At 34.0% G+C, this 15,774-nt stretch overlaps 2 protein-coding genes across 6 annotated transcripts; both read right to left on the bottom strand.

Annotated features, from left to right (window-relative positions):
- Nucleotides 1-262: 262 nt before the first annotated feature.
- LOC120009259 (sugar transporter ERD6-like 5) lies at nt 263-5,013 on the bottom strand. Of its 2 annotated transcripts, XM_038859758.1 has the most exons (18): nt 4,784-5,013; nt 4,519-4,581; nt 3,926-4,015; nt 3,771-3,830; nt 3,432-3,497; nt 3,282-3,347; nt 3,117-3,192; nt 2,970-3,034; nt 2,373-2,462; nt 2,182-2,262; nt 2,002-2,086; nt 1,876-1,919; nt 1,740-1,802; nt 1,606-1,665; nt 1,453-1,506; nt 990-1,049; nt 741-855; nt 263-625 (listed from the first exon to the last, which is right to left on the bottom strand). In XM_038859758.1, the coding sequence occupies exons 1-18, from the start codon at nt 4,952-4,954 to the stop codon at nt 477-479; spliced, it is 1,458 nt and encodes a 485-aa protein (XP_038715686.1). In that variant the 5' UTR covers nt 4,955-5,013; the 3' UTR covers nt 263-476. The 2 variants fall into 2 exon arrangements, with proteins under 2 accessions (XP_038715686.1, XP_038715687.1); XM_038859759.1 differs by lacking the exon at nt 263-625 and having other exon boundaries at nt 932-1,049.
- Nucleotides 5,014-9,890: 4,877 nt separating this feature from the next.
- Nucleotides 9,891-15,558, bottom strand: LOC120009260 (sugar transporter ESL1-like). 4 transcript variants are annotated; one of them, XM_038859763.1, is made up of 19 exons: nt 15,016-15,085; nt 14,789-14,851; nt 13,235-13,299; nt 12,998-13,087; nt 12,782-12,841; nt 12,380-12,445; nt 12,235-12,300; nt 12,068-12,143; nt 11,897-11,961; nt 11,671-11,763; nt 11,485-11,565; nt 11,319-11,403; nt 11,170-11,213; nt 11,027-11,089; nt 10,867-10,926; nt 10,697-10,750; nt 10,481-10,540; nt 10,284-10,398; nt 9,891-10,190 (listed from the first exon to the last, which is right to left on the bottom strand). In XM_038859763.1, the coding sequence occupies exons 4-19, from the start codon at nt 13,064-13,066 to the stop codon at nt 10,066-10,068; spliced, it is 1,182 nt and encodes a 393-aa protein (XP_038715691.1). In that variant the 5' UTR covers nt 13,067-13,087; nt 13,235-13,299; nt 14,789-14,851; nt 15,016-15,085; the 3' UTR covers nt 9,891-10,065. The 4 variants fall into 4 exon arrangements, with proteins under 4 accessions (XP_038715691.1, XP_038715688.1, XP_038715689.1 ...); XM_038859760.1 differs by lacking the exon at nt 13,235-13,299 and having other exon boundaries at nt 15,016-15,557; XM_038859761.1 differs by lacking the exons at nt 13,235-13,299; nt 14,789-14,851 and having other exon boundaries at nt 15,016-15,550.
- Nucleotides 15,559-15,774: the final 216 nt, after the last annotated feature.

Genomic DNA, 15,774 nt, shown 5'->3' with positions numbered 1-15,774 from the left:
AATTTCAATCTCAATTTTCGAATCTAAAAAAATGTATTAGAAAAATTCTTATGGTTCTTTGAGTCTTCTTTTAAACTCCACAAAAATCGTCTCTATCAAGACTCAAACGAACGAAATATAACCATCCTCTCACGCTACCATCAGAAAAAAAGGTATTTAATTATTGAAATTTAGAAGTAAAATAAAGGTGGAGGGTATTTTGGTCAATAAAAAAAGACATTTAAATAATTTTTTCTTGTCCACTTATATAGACTACCTTATGGGTTGAAATAAAATTTTGATTTAAGAGATTTATTGCTAATTATCCTTTTACCAAATTACCCATGTACTGTATCACGGGTAAATATATAAGCCACTTCATGTACCATTGCCCAATGGCCTATATCAATTAACTATGAGCAACATTATACAACACTATATCCATACGCTTTATCAAATGTCTAGCAAAAGTGATGAAGAAACGCAAGGATAGAGTCTCATGAGTCTGTCAAATCTATCTTTTTTGCTGACAAAGGATTCATGGATGCTTGTATTTCTTCTAGTGTCCGGTCCTTTGTCTCCGGTAAAAGCTTCGCCACAAAGAGAACAGTCAGGCAACATATCCCAGAGAACACCATAAACGTTCCTGCAATGCAAATAGTCGTCACATATTACAAGGTGGCCGTGAGGATTAGAGCGTATGTACCGAAGGAGGCTGGCTCCAGAAAGAGAGATGGGATGCAGAGATTATCAGCAAGTACCTGCTGAGCTCCATTTCATTAGGAAGTTAAAGGCATATGAGACAATCCAAGACCCCAACCAGCTAACCAATGTCACAAGGCTTCCAGCAGACCCCTTCATGTTTATAGGAAATATCTGAAAATGTCAATTGTTAGTTTCTTCTCTTTCTCCAGTCATACATATAGGTTGTTTATCTTTATATGCAACTTACTTCCTCTTTTACTGAGGATTGGAGAAGAGTGTTGCGGCATACAATTGAATTAACCTACCTCGGACATTATAACCCAAGGAATTCCTCCCATTCCTAGCGAGAAAGACCCAGTATAAACCTACATTCAAACCAATCAAAAAATAGATCATGTCATCAATCATCCAATTATATCTAATATAATTAAATGCGGACGATCCTTCATACAACTTATGGAGTAGAGGCATAGAGCGTTGGAGATGCAAAGGGAGCCACTTATTCACACAGGTTTATAGATCTGTTCTGTTTGCAGTGACAAATATCTCGGAGTTTTCTTGAGTTCCTAGGTATATTAACAAATAGAAAGATGATACAGAGGTTTAAATTTTTAGGTTATCTGAATTAACAGGCTTATTAGTATGTGAGAGTTGAGATGAGCATCGAAATTCATTTTCTTGAAACTCCATCTATCAAGATTACATAGATCGCTACTTTCTTTTATATGCATACCAAAATGTAAGAAATATAGGCCTTTGAGTTATTACCAGTACACCGACAAGTGCCCAATGGGGAGTGACCTGCTCCCATTGGTGAAGATCCTGGAATCGGAGAGGTTTAATAGTTTAAGGAAATTGATGTTCAAGGTACCAAAAAGAAAGAAAATTTGAAGGCAATAGTAAATATTGTTTCAGAAGAACCTGCAACAAGAATGACAATCCAACAAGCAGGCAACCCAAACATGTTCCGGCTGCAGATACCTGTGAATACAAGTATACTTGAGCATTTTTTTGTGTCCACCTAAATCTTGAACACATTCTTTGCTTCTTCTTACCAGTAGAAGTGGTCGTCTTCCAGATTTATCCATTAAGAGTACACCTAACAATGTCATTGGAAGCTGCAAAATATTTCTGATTTCTTAAAGCATCAGTGAAATACAACAGCCAAATGACATAACGAAAATCACCAACCTGGACAATAACCATTGCTATCATTCCAATACTCCCCGAGAAACCTGTAATATAGTCAGAGGTTTTAGATTCACATTGCATGTTCTTATTTATCAAATCATATATCAGAAGCAATCAATCACATACCAGCAGATATGAATATAGAGCTTGCATAAAATGCAACGGCATTGACACCTCCAAATTGTTGCAAGACCATAAGGCCAACTCCAACCTTAACCAATGTTGAATATTTTATAAGGAAGACAGATAATTAAATAATTCCCAGAAATGAAATATGACACCGCTGTTACAGAGTTGGAAGCTAACAATTAGTGAATGAGCATATTTCCACTGAAACAATTCCAGAATGCCAGCTTCAGAAAGCCGTAGAAGTGTTTCTGTATATTCCTATAAGTAGAAATAGTTCCATATCAGTTCTCATTGTTTTCTCAATATGTTTTAAGCAATACGTGATCTTCTTGAAAACAGGTACAAAATGGGTAAGAGTGAAAGCTTACTCTGATCTCAGCTGCCTCATTAGAAATATCATCATCCCCTCGTAGCCTCTGTAATGCAGCTTCACATTCTTTTCTTTGACCATTCTTTGCCTGCAAAACAAGCATATGAGTGTGTGTGTGTGTGTGGGTGAATATACAAAAGAGAGGTAACGACATCAAGGAGGTATTATCCAATTTATCCTCAAAAATGTATACAAACCACAAGATTTCTCTGTGTTTTTTTTAATAAAATATTTCTTACAGCCAAAACGAATTTCCATTATGCTCTCATCATTAAGCCAATTACAATTACAAAGGGTATATGCTCATTGTTTACAAAGGAGACCCCTTTCCTCTGTTTACTTTGTATAAATATATAAATCTAACTATTACAAATTGCAAGAAACAACTTTACCAGTGCGCCAACCGTTTCTTGCCCCTATAAATACAACATTACGTTTTCAGTACAATCTTTTCATTCTCAATTTTGAAGTGGAGTTATTACACATTGTTTTCTTGGAAATGCAAAAATAGTCTAGATTTATTTCCTCCTCTCATAACGCAATCATCCATAAACCACGAATAAACAGTATAGAAAAATTTAGAAAAGTGACACACCAGCCATCTTGGAGACTCTGGGATGAAGAAAAGACCAATAAGCTGTATGAGGCAAGGAATAGTACCTAAAATAAATTCAAATAAAAGTTACCGCAGTGGAAAAATATGCATATCAAATTGAAACATGAAGAGGACAGGCAAAACTACCAATCAATGCCAAAGTCCGCCAATTTACAGAGGCTCCAATAAGATATGAAAGCGATACTCCCAAACAAATCATCAGCTGAAAAATCAGTGGTAAATACTAAATAGTAATTAGGTGCATAACAATGTGTATAAAGTGACTCCTACTCCATTTGGCTTTAGTATTACCTGATGAACTGTTGTAAATCCTCCTCTAAGATTCTTGGGTGTGATTTCAGCTATATACACTGGCACCTGTTTGTTAATTGAAAAGCAAGTAGTTCAATTTCCACATAGGGAGTGAGTAATCAAATACAAAACGCAATCTTCGACAATTACCACATAAGATAGAAGACCCATACCACATCCAACCAAGAGCCTTCCCAGGTCAAGCCACCAAGCAACCTTTCAACAAGCACTGAACATTTAATATTACGAAATAAGCCCCAAAATCAAGAGGAAAAGCAAAGGACTAATTTACTTCTGTTTGTGTTTTTTCAGAATCGTGATTGCATTCAATATCATCTCATGCTGTTTGATGTTTGATAAACAAAAAGGAATACTCATTTTAAGTTTATTTATGAGTTTAAAGTATCTCTTGCATCGTCTTTCATACATGTTATTAATTGAGAATTTGGAAGAGGGAGAGAGGGAAAAGAAAAGAAAAACTAAAATCACCTTTGAGAATGCTATATCCAACCACCCAACAATGCAGAATATTTCCGCTAAGCCCATTGTCTGCTTTCAGGGAAAAAAGAACTGTGAATAAATTTCCACATGGCAGAAAGCGAAATTTTCAAATATGAGCAGTAACAGTGACATGAAAAGCCTACCCCTCTTCGACCAGTATAATCAGCTAACTTTCCACTTATTATAGCACCTAGCATAGCTCCAATCGTCACTATTGATCCGAAAAGGGAGTACTGCATGATATCCAAATCAAATTATAGACCAGCAATTGTCATGGGTGCATTTCACTTGAAACTAATTCAAAATGCATTGACCCAATAGATATCAGGTTTATCTGAAAAGCATAGGAAATATGATAGTTCCACTTTAGCAGCCTTAATCAGTAGCTTTGTGATGCCAAAATGCCTTTTGAGATATTAATTTTCATTCAATTTAAACTAATTTCAGTGCAGTGTATCAGTCTATGCCATCCATTTACTATGCAAGTTTTTATAAATTGATAAGTCATGCAGCAATTCAGTTCAGTCACGGAGACATCCCCAGACTAGTACCAAATTTTCTGGGGGAAAACCCTATTCGCGGTATATTTTGACCAAATATATCATTATCCATGGCAAGGTTAGCAAAAACTCACACATTTGGAGTAGGATTCAAAAACTTCTAAGGCAAGATAAGAACTCTCTATATAATATTGTAGTATCAGCAAATCATGACCAAGTAAATTCACGAGGCATACCTCTGCCACAGAGAGACCAAGGTCCTTTATGATTCCAGACTGAGCAGGCGATGAATACCCCACCTGCAATTCATATCATACAATATCACTTCAGTTCATAAGTCATCATCAGATGGTGATCAACAAAATTCCACAACTCAAAATATCTAACCATTCATTTATCCAAACAATTTCGTATCACCCACGAAGGAATTTTGGGCCTTTAATAAAAAATCATAGCAAGTCTATAACTTTATAAGGTTGGGAGTCCGAAAACACTACTTACAGCAGAACCAAAGACATATGAGCCAGCAACAGCAACAAAGGTACTAAGCACAAGCACAGTAGTTGCTGAAGAAGTTCCGCTTCCGCTACAATCCCCACATCGCAATTCAGAGTTTTCTTCATAAAGCAGGGGCCTTGAAGGATTCCCTTCTTCTACGCTGTCATTGGCCATCTTCGCATTAGCTACTAGTACTAGATCTAGATGAGATGGGGGGTCTGAGAGGTTGTTTATTGAGTTATAGTCCATTGTCAGTCCATCAATGTTATTGCTTGTACAGTTGTACTTTATGCCTACTCTTAATTAACTACTTTGTCCACAAGCCTTTTTGCTTGTGATGTAATATTCACGGGTGGTTTGTGTGAAGTGTTGTTTACATATTTTTAGATGTATGTATATATGTTTATCAAAAAAAAAAATTAACTACTTTGTCTTTTATGCCTTATTATTTTTAAAATGTTGTAATAGACTTGGACACACTAATAAGCCTGTTTTTAGGGCCGGCCTGGTCTGTTTTTAGTCCATCAATTTCTTTTTGTACCAATACCATAGGCTTTGAAATCATATTCCACTAAGGACAAAAAAATTTAAATATTATTTTTATTGACTAAATTGTCTTCAATTCATGATTTAAGATTTTCAAAGATAAATTTATTTGTTTCAAGTTTCAACATATAAAATTTACCACATATATGTATCTATCAAAAACATACAAGCAAGAAAAACAAAACTCAATAGATAAATTTCAACAAATAACAAAACAAACAAAAAACAAAATTTTCACTAGATGAATTTCAACAGATCATAACTTAACTTTGCGAAAACAAGAAGAATTTGATACAGAATTTAAAATGGGGCTTTGGAAGATGAATATCGACGATTGGAAGAAGAATAGGTTACTATAGGTCGATGAGAAATTGTACTTTTCGAACTGAAATCTACAAAAATTTAAAGAAATTGGAGTTGTAAACAGATAGGGACTTATTAATAATTTTAAAACTATCTTTTATTTAGTCTCTTCTTTTATTTTATTTTTTGGAAAAGGTCATGGAGACCGAGAATTGATTTATTAACCCAACTATAGGAAAGAGGAGGCCAATAAAGCACTCAAAGCCATCATTAAAGATGAAATTACAATCAATAAGACTAAAAAGAAATATACAAACATAAAAATGGTCGTCGTTGGACATCCCGAGACGACACCTTATTCCACCGAATATCGTCGAAAACCAAACAATATCGTATTACACCGAACTTCGTCCGATTAGACAAACAAACTTCAAAATTTAAACTAAACAAAACAGATCTAGTCGTTTGAGAAATCCTCCAAACTGATATGGAAGTAGATCAAGATCTAAATCCAAATCTAACTCCATCGAAATAATGATTATCCATACTTGATCTCGAAGTTTGAAACTCATAACGTGATAAATGATCTCCGATTATACATCGTTGTTGTAGCAATACCATATCTCAGACGGAATTTTGGGGGAAAAAATTCATGATATGCCCGTAGTCTTTATTCAACATAACACATCAACAAACTAAAAGAAAAACAAACTGAAGAAAGAGAAGAATGGTCCCCTCAAATCTGTACGAAAGAGAGGGAGGGGAAAAGTATAGAGGGAGAGAGAACTTTCTGAGTTTTGAGAAAGTTACGTCTGATATGATTTTCTTGCTTTTATATGCATTTAGTCTCCTTCAAAAGTACATATATCTAGAGAATATAAAGGAAAGAGAAACATATATCTATATATACTCTAATTAAAATCAATAAGTAGATGTATATAATAATTTATACCGTATGATTATAATTAATTTGAAGTTTAATATCATGCATGCACTCCAATAAATTCTTGTATATTATAGCTAGCTAGCTAGCTTGCTTCTTAACAACCACATGTAGATTTTCAAATACCTTTGACCATCTATATTTTTTGTTCTTTTATATTTAATCTAAAATACGTTTGATCATTTAGTTGGGGCATTTAGCCATTTAGGCTCTCTTTTTTTATTGCTTTTGTTTGTTTTAAACTCAAGGGATGGACTTATATTGCCTTTGCGTATAAGGTGGATCGCTCCTGTTTTCTAATATAAGGGATTGTGATTTCTGTGGTTGTCCATGGACGTAGGTTTTTACCTAACCACGTAAATCTCGTGTTCTTTACTGTTTTGCTTGATTCTTTGTCTCTGATTTGCTTGGATCATTATATAGGTTTAGTCAATCGATTGTGTGCTTTGTCTGTGAATTGATTTTAGCACAACAAATCATACAAGTAATTAAAAGGTTGGCATATTTCAATAAAACAATAATCATGTTGTATAGGACATGGAGATTAGTACTCTCCCAAAAATACAACCCTGAAATGAGAACCTTCCCAAATACAAATAGATATAGGAAATAAAACCCATACCCAACAAAGCACACTCATAAGAAAGCAGCTCATGAAGAGAGAGACCCTTTATCTTGAAATTAGGCCTCCTATGAGGGTTTAAAAAGGCAATCTACCAAAGGATATATAGCCAGAATGAGATCTAATTGACTCGCTAGAAATAAAAGAAAAAAGAAGCACACACTAGATATAAGGAGGGATTTGGGGGCTCCGGAATTTCTTAGAGTTTACAATTCACATTTAATGGTGGAGGAAAATCAGATAAATTTTAAAAATGAAAAAAAAATGTGGTGTGATGTGGCACACCTCCCAAACCATTAGATTCAAATTATAGACTCTTTAAATTTAATCGGAATTGTGGAATCGCCATATCTGAGAAGGGAAAAGAGAGAGACTAATGGCATATCAAGGTGGAGGGAAGAGGAGGCTATTGATAAACTTCACCTCCTTCCCCCAAATGATGAGAAAGTTGGCATCTTTGTGGAGAGTAGGGGAAAGAGAGATAGAGAATAGATATTGGGGTTTTTCTACCACACAAAAAAGTCATGCCAATGGTAATATGTGAAAACTCAACACTAAATAACTACATAAGTAGAAGCATATATATTCATGCTTCAAGATAAAGTATTTCTCTCTTGTTGAAAAAGAAAGCAAACCATAAGAAAAGAAAGATAGGGTTGATGAAAAAGGTTAGTGAGTTGATCTTTTCATAGAATTATCAACTCACCACCTTCCTCTTCAATGTGTCCTTATTTTCTTAAGGTTTGCTTCCTTTAATATAATGTGACACTCACCCACTCTACATTATTATTTTTTTCCTTTTATATGATGGTTTTTCGCTTCTTCTTTTTTTGTTTTTGTGCAAAAATCAGTAGTGTTGAGGGGGTTTATATAGTTCAAATCTTAGTGATAAACAGGGAAATGGAGGTATTTTAAGGAAATTCAATGCACTATGATAATTTAGGCCCAAAAATACAGGTATCTACATGACACCTAAGCCATGTGGTTAGCTTGATTAAAAGAAAGAAGTTTCTACGCTATCTATAAATAGAGATGAAAGTTCTAAAATAAGATCTACCAAATACACTAGAAACATTATAATTAGCTTATAAGCTCCAAAATGTTGGAAAAAAAATAAACTTCGAGTTGAAGCTTATTTTAGAGTTTTTATTTTTTCCTTTTCTTTTGTTAAGATAATATTATATATGATTTTATAAAATTTCTAAATATTAATATTAATTTTATTTATATAAAAATATCTTGTAATTTATAATTTTGAACTTAAAACTAAATTTAATAATACATATTTATAATAAAATAAATGAATTTATCATAAAAACATAAAATAACAAACTATAATTATTTATACAGTTCTCTTATTTTTGTGTAATTTTTATTATATCTCTTACACTAATCGTAATATATTTTTCACACCTTGGAGTAGCTCCATCTATCACGGTAAACCCATCCTCTATCCTATTTTACCGGATGGAGGGCAAAAAAACACAAAACACTCATCTCATTAGTTCCGTTATACTAGCGGAACTTTATTACGGAGCTACAATTGTTCGTTAGATGTATCAAACAATTGTAGCTCCTCTAGATATATTTTATTATTAAAACATTCATTATCTTTTAACATTAAATTGTCCATAATATAATTCTTAAATCTTTTTATTATTGTGTTATATTTATCATAACTTGTTCAATTAACATTTTTATTATAATGTTTCTAGTAGATTCAAAACTTCGCCAACTAACTTTTTATTTTTAATATTTTTCCGATAATCAAGAAAATAAAATAACTTCCGAGAAATATAAATAAAATTTATTTATATATATAAAGAGTCCAAATAATATTTATTTGTAAATATTTCAATATTAGTAGAAGGTGATGTTTGAAATTTTGACCGTTGGAAAACAACCATATTGAAATACTCAATTGAAAAATATCTTGTATAAATATATATTTTAATATTTTTGATATTTATTTATATTATTATTTTATTTAATCATGATGTTGTCAAAAATATATTTTTTCATCTAAAATATAGTTGGTAAAAATTAAAAACAAAAAAGATATTAAAATTGATTGGAGAAATGAATATTTTAACTTATAGATGATGGTTTAGAGGAATTTATATGAAGTGCTATTGAATTGTGATCCTGTAAAATGACTCATTTTGTTATATTTTAGAGAATTTATTAAGAGGTGTTGCTGGAAAGTTGCTCTTATAAGCTAGAATTAGTTATAAATTTCATCAAACACCTGATAGTTTATAAATCAATGTTTTTTTTTTCAAATCTTATTTTGACCGCTTATAAGCTTGACAAATTGGAGCTCTAATAAACTAAAAAAAAAAAGGTTTCAAATTGAAACTTATTTTCGAGCTTTTATTTGTTTTGTTATTTTTATCTTTATTTTGTTTCTTATTTTCTTTTATTAAGATAATATTATAAAAAACTTTAAAAATTAATTTTATTTACATAAATATCTTGTAATTTACAAGTTTAAACCTAAAATTAAATTTAATTGAAAATATTTATACTAAAAAAATTGAATCGCATATTTTTTAAAATAATTTAATTTATATATAAATAATAAAAATAACATAATATGAATTATAGAGTGTAAAATTTGATATATATTAATAATACAGTATAAATTATTTAAAAAATGATAAGTTGGTTGAATGCTCAACTGCTCAAGTGTTTGGTATGTGTTTTGTGATACCAAAGTACAGAGTCTTCCATACGAAAATCTTCTCATGACAAAATAAACGACTGACTGACTACATTCACCACCATAAGACGCTAACCCGAGCTCTCACGCAGGCAGCAAAAAGCTGGGATGACACCGGCTAGGTTTACGACTGACTTAATATCTGTTTCCTATTTTAGAAAATGAGCTAGGGATGCTTGTATCTCCTCCAGTGTTCTTCCCTTGGTCTCTGGTACTAACTTCCATATGAATACAACAGTTAAAGCGCAAACGCCCGAGAAAATGAAAAATGTCCCTGCCACAATATGATCAATGCTCAAAAGGCTCAAGACAATGAGTGACCATGAATGCGTGTGATTGAGTTTGCGCGAGCTAGAGAAATAGATACCTGCAGAGTTCCATTCCATCATGAAATTGAAAGTGTAAGTTATAACCCAAGAGCAAGACCAGTTGGTTAAAGTCACTAGGCTTCCCGCTGACGCTTTTATGTTAATCGGGAATATCTGAAATGCAAAGTAATCTCTCAGGATAAGCAATAGAACACTGTTTATTTGAAGTTCAAGCCCCAAAAAAGTTTCCAAGTACCTCTGACATTATGATCCATGGTATTCCAGCCATGCCTATTGCAAAAGCTGCCAAGTACCCCTGATCGCGTCGTCAAAAAAATTTCCACATTAGTTCGATAACTACCAAGTCTAAAATTTTACTTTTTAGTGCTGAAGAGCAAATAAGATTTTAATAGTAAAAATTATGCCAATAAGAGCTCTGAGTATGGGACCAGTTTGGGTGAGACTCAAGTACCAATATCCCAATAAGTGTCAAAGTGGGAGTCAAGTCCTTCAAATGGTTGATTCCCTGCGCATAGTAGATGTGAACCAAAAGGAAAGGAAATAAGAACAAACAAAGGCTCAAAAGAAACAAAAGGATCATAGAAATGTGGAGAACTATAGCATATCTAAACTTGCTCAAACCTGAAAGCAGAATGACAATCCAAGTAGAATCCCGCACAAGCTCATTCCAGCAGCAGAAACCTGCAGATGTACTTGTTAAACTACATACATACATACATACATATATATATATATAATGTATTTATTTATTAATTTGATATGATATATTTTCCATTCTAACCATCAGGAGTTGTCGTCTTCCAGCTATGTCCAGCAAGAATAACCCTACAATAGCAGTTGGAATCTGCAAAGTTTACAGACCTGTGTAAGATACACAACTAAATTGAATCTCCAGCTTAATTTAGACCTGTGAGAGTGACTTGCCTGCAGGATAGCTACTGAGTTGCTTCCAAGACTACTTGAAATACCTGTTTTAGATGGTTTTAACTATTTCATAATTTTTTTTTTATCATGAATGCATATATTTATGTTCCAATAAATATAAGATTTTTTGTGTTTCAGTGAAGACATGCCTGTATCCTCGAATATGGTGTCGATATAATATGCGAATGCACTTGCTCCTCCAAATTGTTGTAGCAGCATCAGTCCTACTCCAACCTGAACCACTCAAAGTTTTATAGAGGAACATCGGAAAAAGTCATCACAAGGAAATGCGAATTCTCTGTTTTTGAAACTTACAATGATTGAATAAGCATATCTCTTCTGGAACAAGTCTATAAAACTAGCTTCTGATTGTTCTTCAAAGATATTAATCATATCCTACAGATCAGTGAGATTACATTGTCTTTTCAATTCGACATATAAATGACTTGGCCAAACAAGAAAGGAAAAAAAAAGAAAGATGAGGGAGAGTATTGTATTTACCCGGATATCAGCTGCTTCTTCAGAAACATCAACATTGCCTCCCCTTAGACTCTGCAAAGCCGCTTGAAACTCTTTTTCTCTACCCAATTTTGCCTGAAAGAAAAATAATCAATTATCATTCCCAAAAGAAATCATATTTGCCTCTTTTTTCGCTGACATTAGAACGTAGGATGGAAATACCAAACTATATCAGTTTTTAATAAGTTCCTGATTAAACTGAACCCACCAGCCACCTAGGAGACTCTGGAATGAAAAATAAACCTACAAGTTGAACGAGGCATGGAATAGCACCTGAAAAAGAAAATTACAGAGCAGATGAATCAAAGCAAATACAATAGAAGGGCTTCGGACTTCATTTCAAGGTCTAAATCAAGAAAATGCAAAACCAGATGGTTACCAATTAGAGCCAAGGAACGCCAGGAAATGTTGTTTCCGATGAAAAAAACTAGTGAAAACCCAGCACTTATCATCAACTGTAGGATTGGAAAGACATAGCAAGCTCCATAAACAATTCACATTATTACTTTACTTTATTACCGTCATAAAATGATTTCTTTTTCCCACCTGATTGGCTGATGTAAATGTTCCCCGGAGATTAGTTGGTGTTATTTCTGCTACATATACTGGTACCTACTTGATTCAAAAGATGCATCAGATGTTTAAAGTAGCAATACAAAAAACTTAACCAACAAAAATTTAGTACAATTACCACATATGTGATAAGGCCAATGCCGAACCCCAATGACAATCTTCCAATATCAAGCCACCAAGCTCCCTTTAGACAAGATGGCAACATTTGACGTCACTGATCTTTTGTTTCATCAAATTGTCCAAAAACAAATTTATTACGGAATTAAACTTTAGTTTGTGTAATGTTGCCTGCAATCAGCCCTTTAACACAACAAAAGTGAGTTTGTATGTGTATAGCTAACTTAAACTGTAAGCAAAACTGTGCCCTTTTTGCATACATACTGAAAAATGTCGAGTAGCATTCACAATCGAAGGGTAAACGAATAGATACGATTGAAACATTATTCATACAGAGCAAGCAATGGCATTTTATTTATTGAGTGCGTATTTGAAGAGAAGAAGTAGAAAAGCTATGACAAACCTTGGCGAATGCTATTGTCAGCCATCCCACAGTGCAGAATACGTCGGATAACCACATTGTCTGATTCATGTAATCCATATACTAATTAGAAAATTATGGTACATATTCCGGATTAAGGTCTTGATGCAGAGCATTGAGGCATTTTAACAAACACTTGTTGGGCTTTCCTAATTCAACTAGGTTTCGAAACAGAACAAAAACTTTAAGATCACTTACGCGTTTTCGACCAATAAGATCTGCAACTTTTCCACTTAAAATGGCTCCAATAGCTCCTCCAATCGTCATGATTGAACCAAAAACAGAGTACTGCACAATAAAGATGAAATGAAAATGGGATCAATCCCTGTAGCAAATAGTAGTGGTTTGGTTATACTGGCTCTGAATCTTATATCACATCGGAGAACCAATTGTCCAAAACACTTGAACATCACAGAAATCTACATTAACGCTCACCTCTGCACTACATTTTGGAACAATCCCTTCTTTTATTAGTTTTTGAATTTTTTGTACATTAGACCCTGCATGAAATCAAATTAAACCGTCACCCCCACCTCTCCTTGGGATTCAAAAGTAGAATCATACGGTCTTAGGTTGGGTAGCCTAGCATTGGGCTACAACTCCATTTTTTTTTTAACTTAAAAGAGCAAGAGTTGGTTTAATAGCAGGCTTTATTTATGATGACATGGACCCAAAAACCTCTCCTAAAAATATCTAAAAATATTATTAGTGGAGGGAAATAGTATCCATTATACAGTGTTTCACTAGGCCACATCTAAGCGATCTGGGATGTGTGACAAACTGTCATGCTTCCGCACCGACCTCCGCGTCGGCTGGACTCCACTTGAGGCTTTCACCCGACTAGGCCTTCTTTTACGACCATTCATCACGGGATGGGTGGGTAGCTCTATACGTGACCCAACCTATAACATGATGGGGCGGCACACACCCACATGCACAAAGATGAGCTTTTGCTTTGATACCAACTTGACATGAGCCCACACACCTCCACTAAAAAGACCTATTAGTGGAATGAGAGGGTACCCATTATATAGTGTTTCACTAGGTCATGTCTAATTGATGTGGGGTGCGTGACATAAATCACACTAGAATTTAGGGTAAATGTTAATTTTCGCCGCTAATAGATAACCTCTGTTACGACTCAGTCAATCATTGTTCAAATGTTACATTTTGGTCAACGATCTTATGTAATCATTTCGCGGTCAGTTTTTGTGAAGTCTTGGTCAGTCAGCTAGCTGACATATCTATTTGACCAAACACAAAACATTTAATATAATGACATGGTGGTACAAAAATCCGATGTGTGCAGAAAGCGTTAAAACCAAAACAAAATAAATTGAAAAGGTAGAGTAAAGTGAAAAATTCCCTTACAATGAAAGTTGAAATGAAACTTGAAAACCAAGAGAAGCAACAATTGAGGAGAGTTCTCTTTGGGAGGAAGAGAGGGATCTATTTTTTTTTCTTTTTTTTTTTGTATGAGAGAGGGATCTAGTTGGTTTGTCTTTGAATTTGTCATAATCTTATTGTGTCGTTTTTTTTTTAATTCAAATTTTCAGACTGTCAATCCAACAAAGATGAGAAAACAATTTCCTTGACTTTTTGATATCAAGTCAGCTCGTTGACTGTTAGAGATGAGCCAACGCTAACAAAGAAAATGATTGTGTAAAATCAATAACCAAAACATAACGTTTGAAGAATAAGTGACCGAGTCGTAACAAATGAAAAATAACATTTATCCCTTGAATCTAGGTGCAATGCAAGTTTTCATTCCCCCAAAAAAGAAAAATTAAAAGAATTTTTGTAGTAAGATGCAACTTTGTTTTCCTTGAATAAAGTGCAACCTTCTTGCAAGGTCCCACTTAAAACAAAAAAAAAAAAAAAAAGAAAAAGCAAGATATTCCAAATTAAAGAAAAAGGGGGAATGTGTTTTTTTTTGTCTGTTATTGAATGAAGAATAAATCAAAGAAGTTGAGGATTTTAGAAGCTAACAGCTTGTACAGAGAGGCCCAAGTCTTCAATGATTCCAGATTCGGCAGGTGATGAATAACCCAGCTGCAATCACAATCACCAATTAACCACACTAGTTTAATTAGTCAATCCATTTTCTTGGTTGTTATAACATCCACCTTAAGCTTCTAACTACCCATATCAACCAAATTAAATAATACACACCAACTGCCAAAATAGACCCTGCTACATTTCTTAATTCTACTTACAGCGCTGCCATAACAGAACGATCCGCAGACGGCGATGAAGGTGCTGAAGATGACAACGGCAGTGATGGTGGATTTATTGTTGTGGTGGTTGATATCCGAGTTGGATTGAAGGAGGAGAGAGTTAGACAATAAACCTTCTTCTATGCACTCTCTCTCCATCTATATATATGTGTGTGTGTGTGTGTGTGTGTTTTTTTCCTTGAATGAGAATATATAAAGTGTGGGAATTGAAGTGAGATGCAAGCAGTAGGTTGAGTAGTGGTTTGATGGGTATTTATAGACAGCAACCGGAGGAACTATTTCACCCATTTTGAGCTACAAACTGAAGAGTGGCTTTAAAAAATGGAGAAAAGGTTGCTGACAAGCATTACTTCACCCATTTTGAGCTACAAGGGAAGAGTGGATTCAATAAAAGGGAGAGTAGGTTGCTGACAAGCATACACAAAAGAAAAATGTCACTTTACTCACTTAATTTGTCAATACCTAGCTTACACGGTATGTTCACCAGACGACCCAATCTTGCTTGTTAGGAAAGTCATTACTATAATATTACTTGTTTATGGGTAGTGTTAGCAAGGCGAGTGTGTTTGTTAGTGTATGTTTATCAGAAATCACAACCCACTCTAATCAAAAAATATTGTTCGTTTAGGGTTTTATTTGGTTCATTGTGAATACATGGATATGTCAAGCATTGTGGAGGTCTGGACGACTTTGGGCTGGCTCACTTAATGGGGAGAAGTTTGGGCTTTTCTTATAATC

Source organism: Tripterygium wilfordii, chromosome 11 (assembly GCF_013401445.1).
Source record: "Tripterygium wilfordii isolate XIE 37 chromosome 11, ASM1340144v1, whole genome shotgun sequence".
Lineage (NCBI taxonomy): Eukaryota > Viridiplantae > Streptophyta > Magnoliopsida > Celastrales > Celastraceae > Tripterygium > Tripterygium wilfordii.
Note: the sequence above shows the minus strand (reverse complement) of the source record. Positions and strands in the feature narration are given on the sequence as shown.

What these genes read in the sequence shown, in the direction of transcription:
- LOC120009260 (XM_038859760.1), bottom strand. Translation starts at nt 15,174, where the DNA reads ATGGAGAGAGAGTGCATAGAAGAAGGTTTATTGTCTAACTCTCTCCTC. An exon ending in TGACAATAGCATTCGCCAAG is followed by an intron (nt 12,446 to 12,781) that starts GTTTGTCATAGC and finishes TCTTGTCTAAAG; the next exon opens with GGAGCTTGGTGGCTTGATAT. An exon ending in AAGAAGCAGCTGATATCCGG is followed by an intron (nt 11,566 to 11,670) that starts GTAAATACAATA and finishes ACTGATCTGTAG; the next exon opens with GATATGATTAATATCTTTGA.
- LOC120009259 (XM_038859758.1), bottom strand. Translation starts at nt 4,954, where the DNA reads ATGGCCAATGACAGCGTAGAAGAAGGGAATCCTTCAAGGCCCCTGCTT. An exon ending in CTCTATATTCATATCTGCTG is followed by an intron (nt 1,920 to 2,001) that starts GTATGTGATTGA and finishes ACTATATTACAG; the next exon opens with GTTTCTCGGGGAGTATTGGA. An exon ending in GAAGACGACCACTTCTACTG is followed by an intron (nt 1,666 to 1,739) that starts GTAAGAAGAAGC and finishes TTGTATTCACAG; the next exon opens with GTATCTGCAGCCGGAACATG.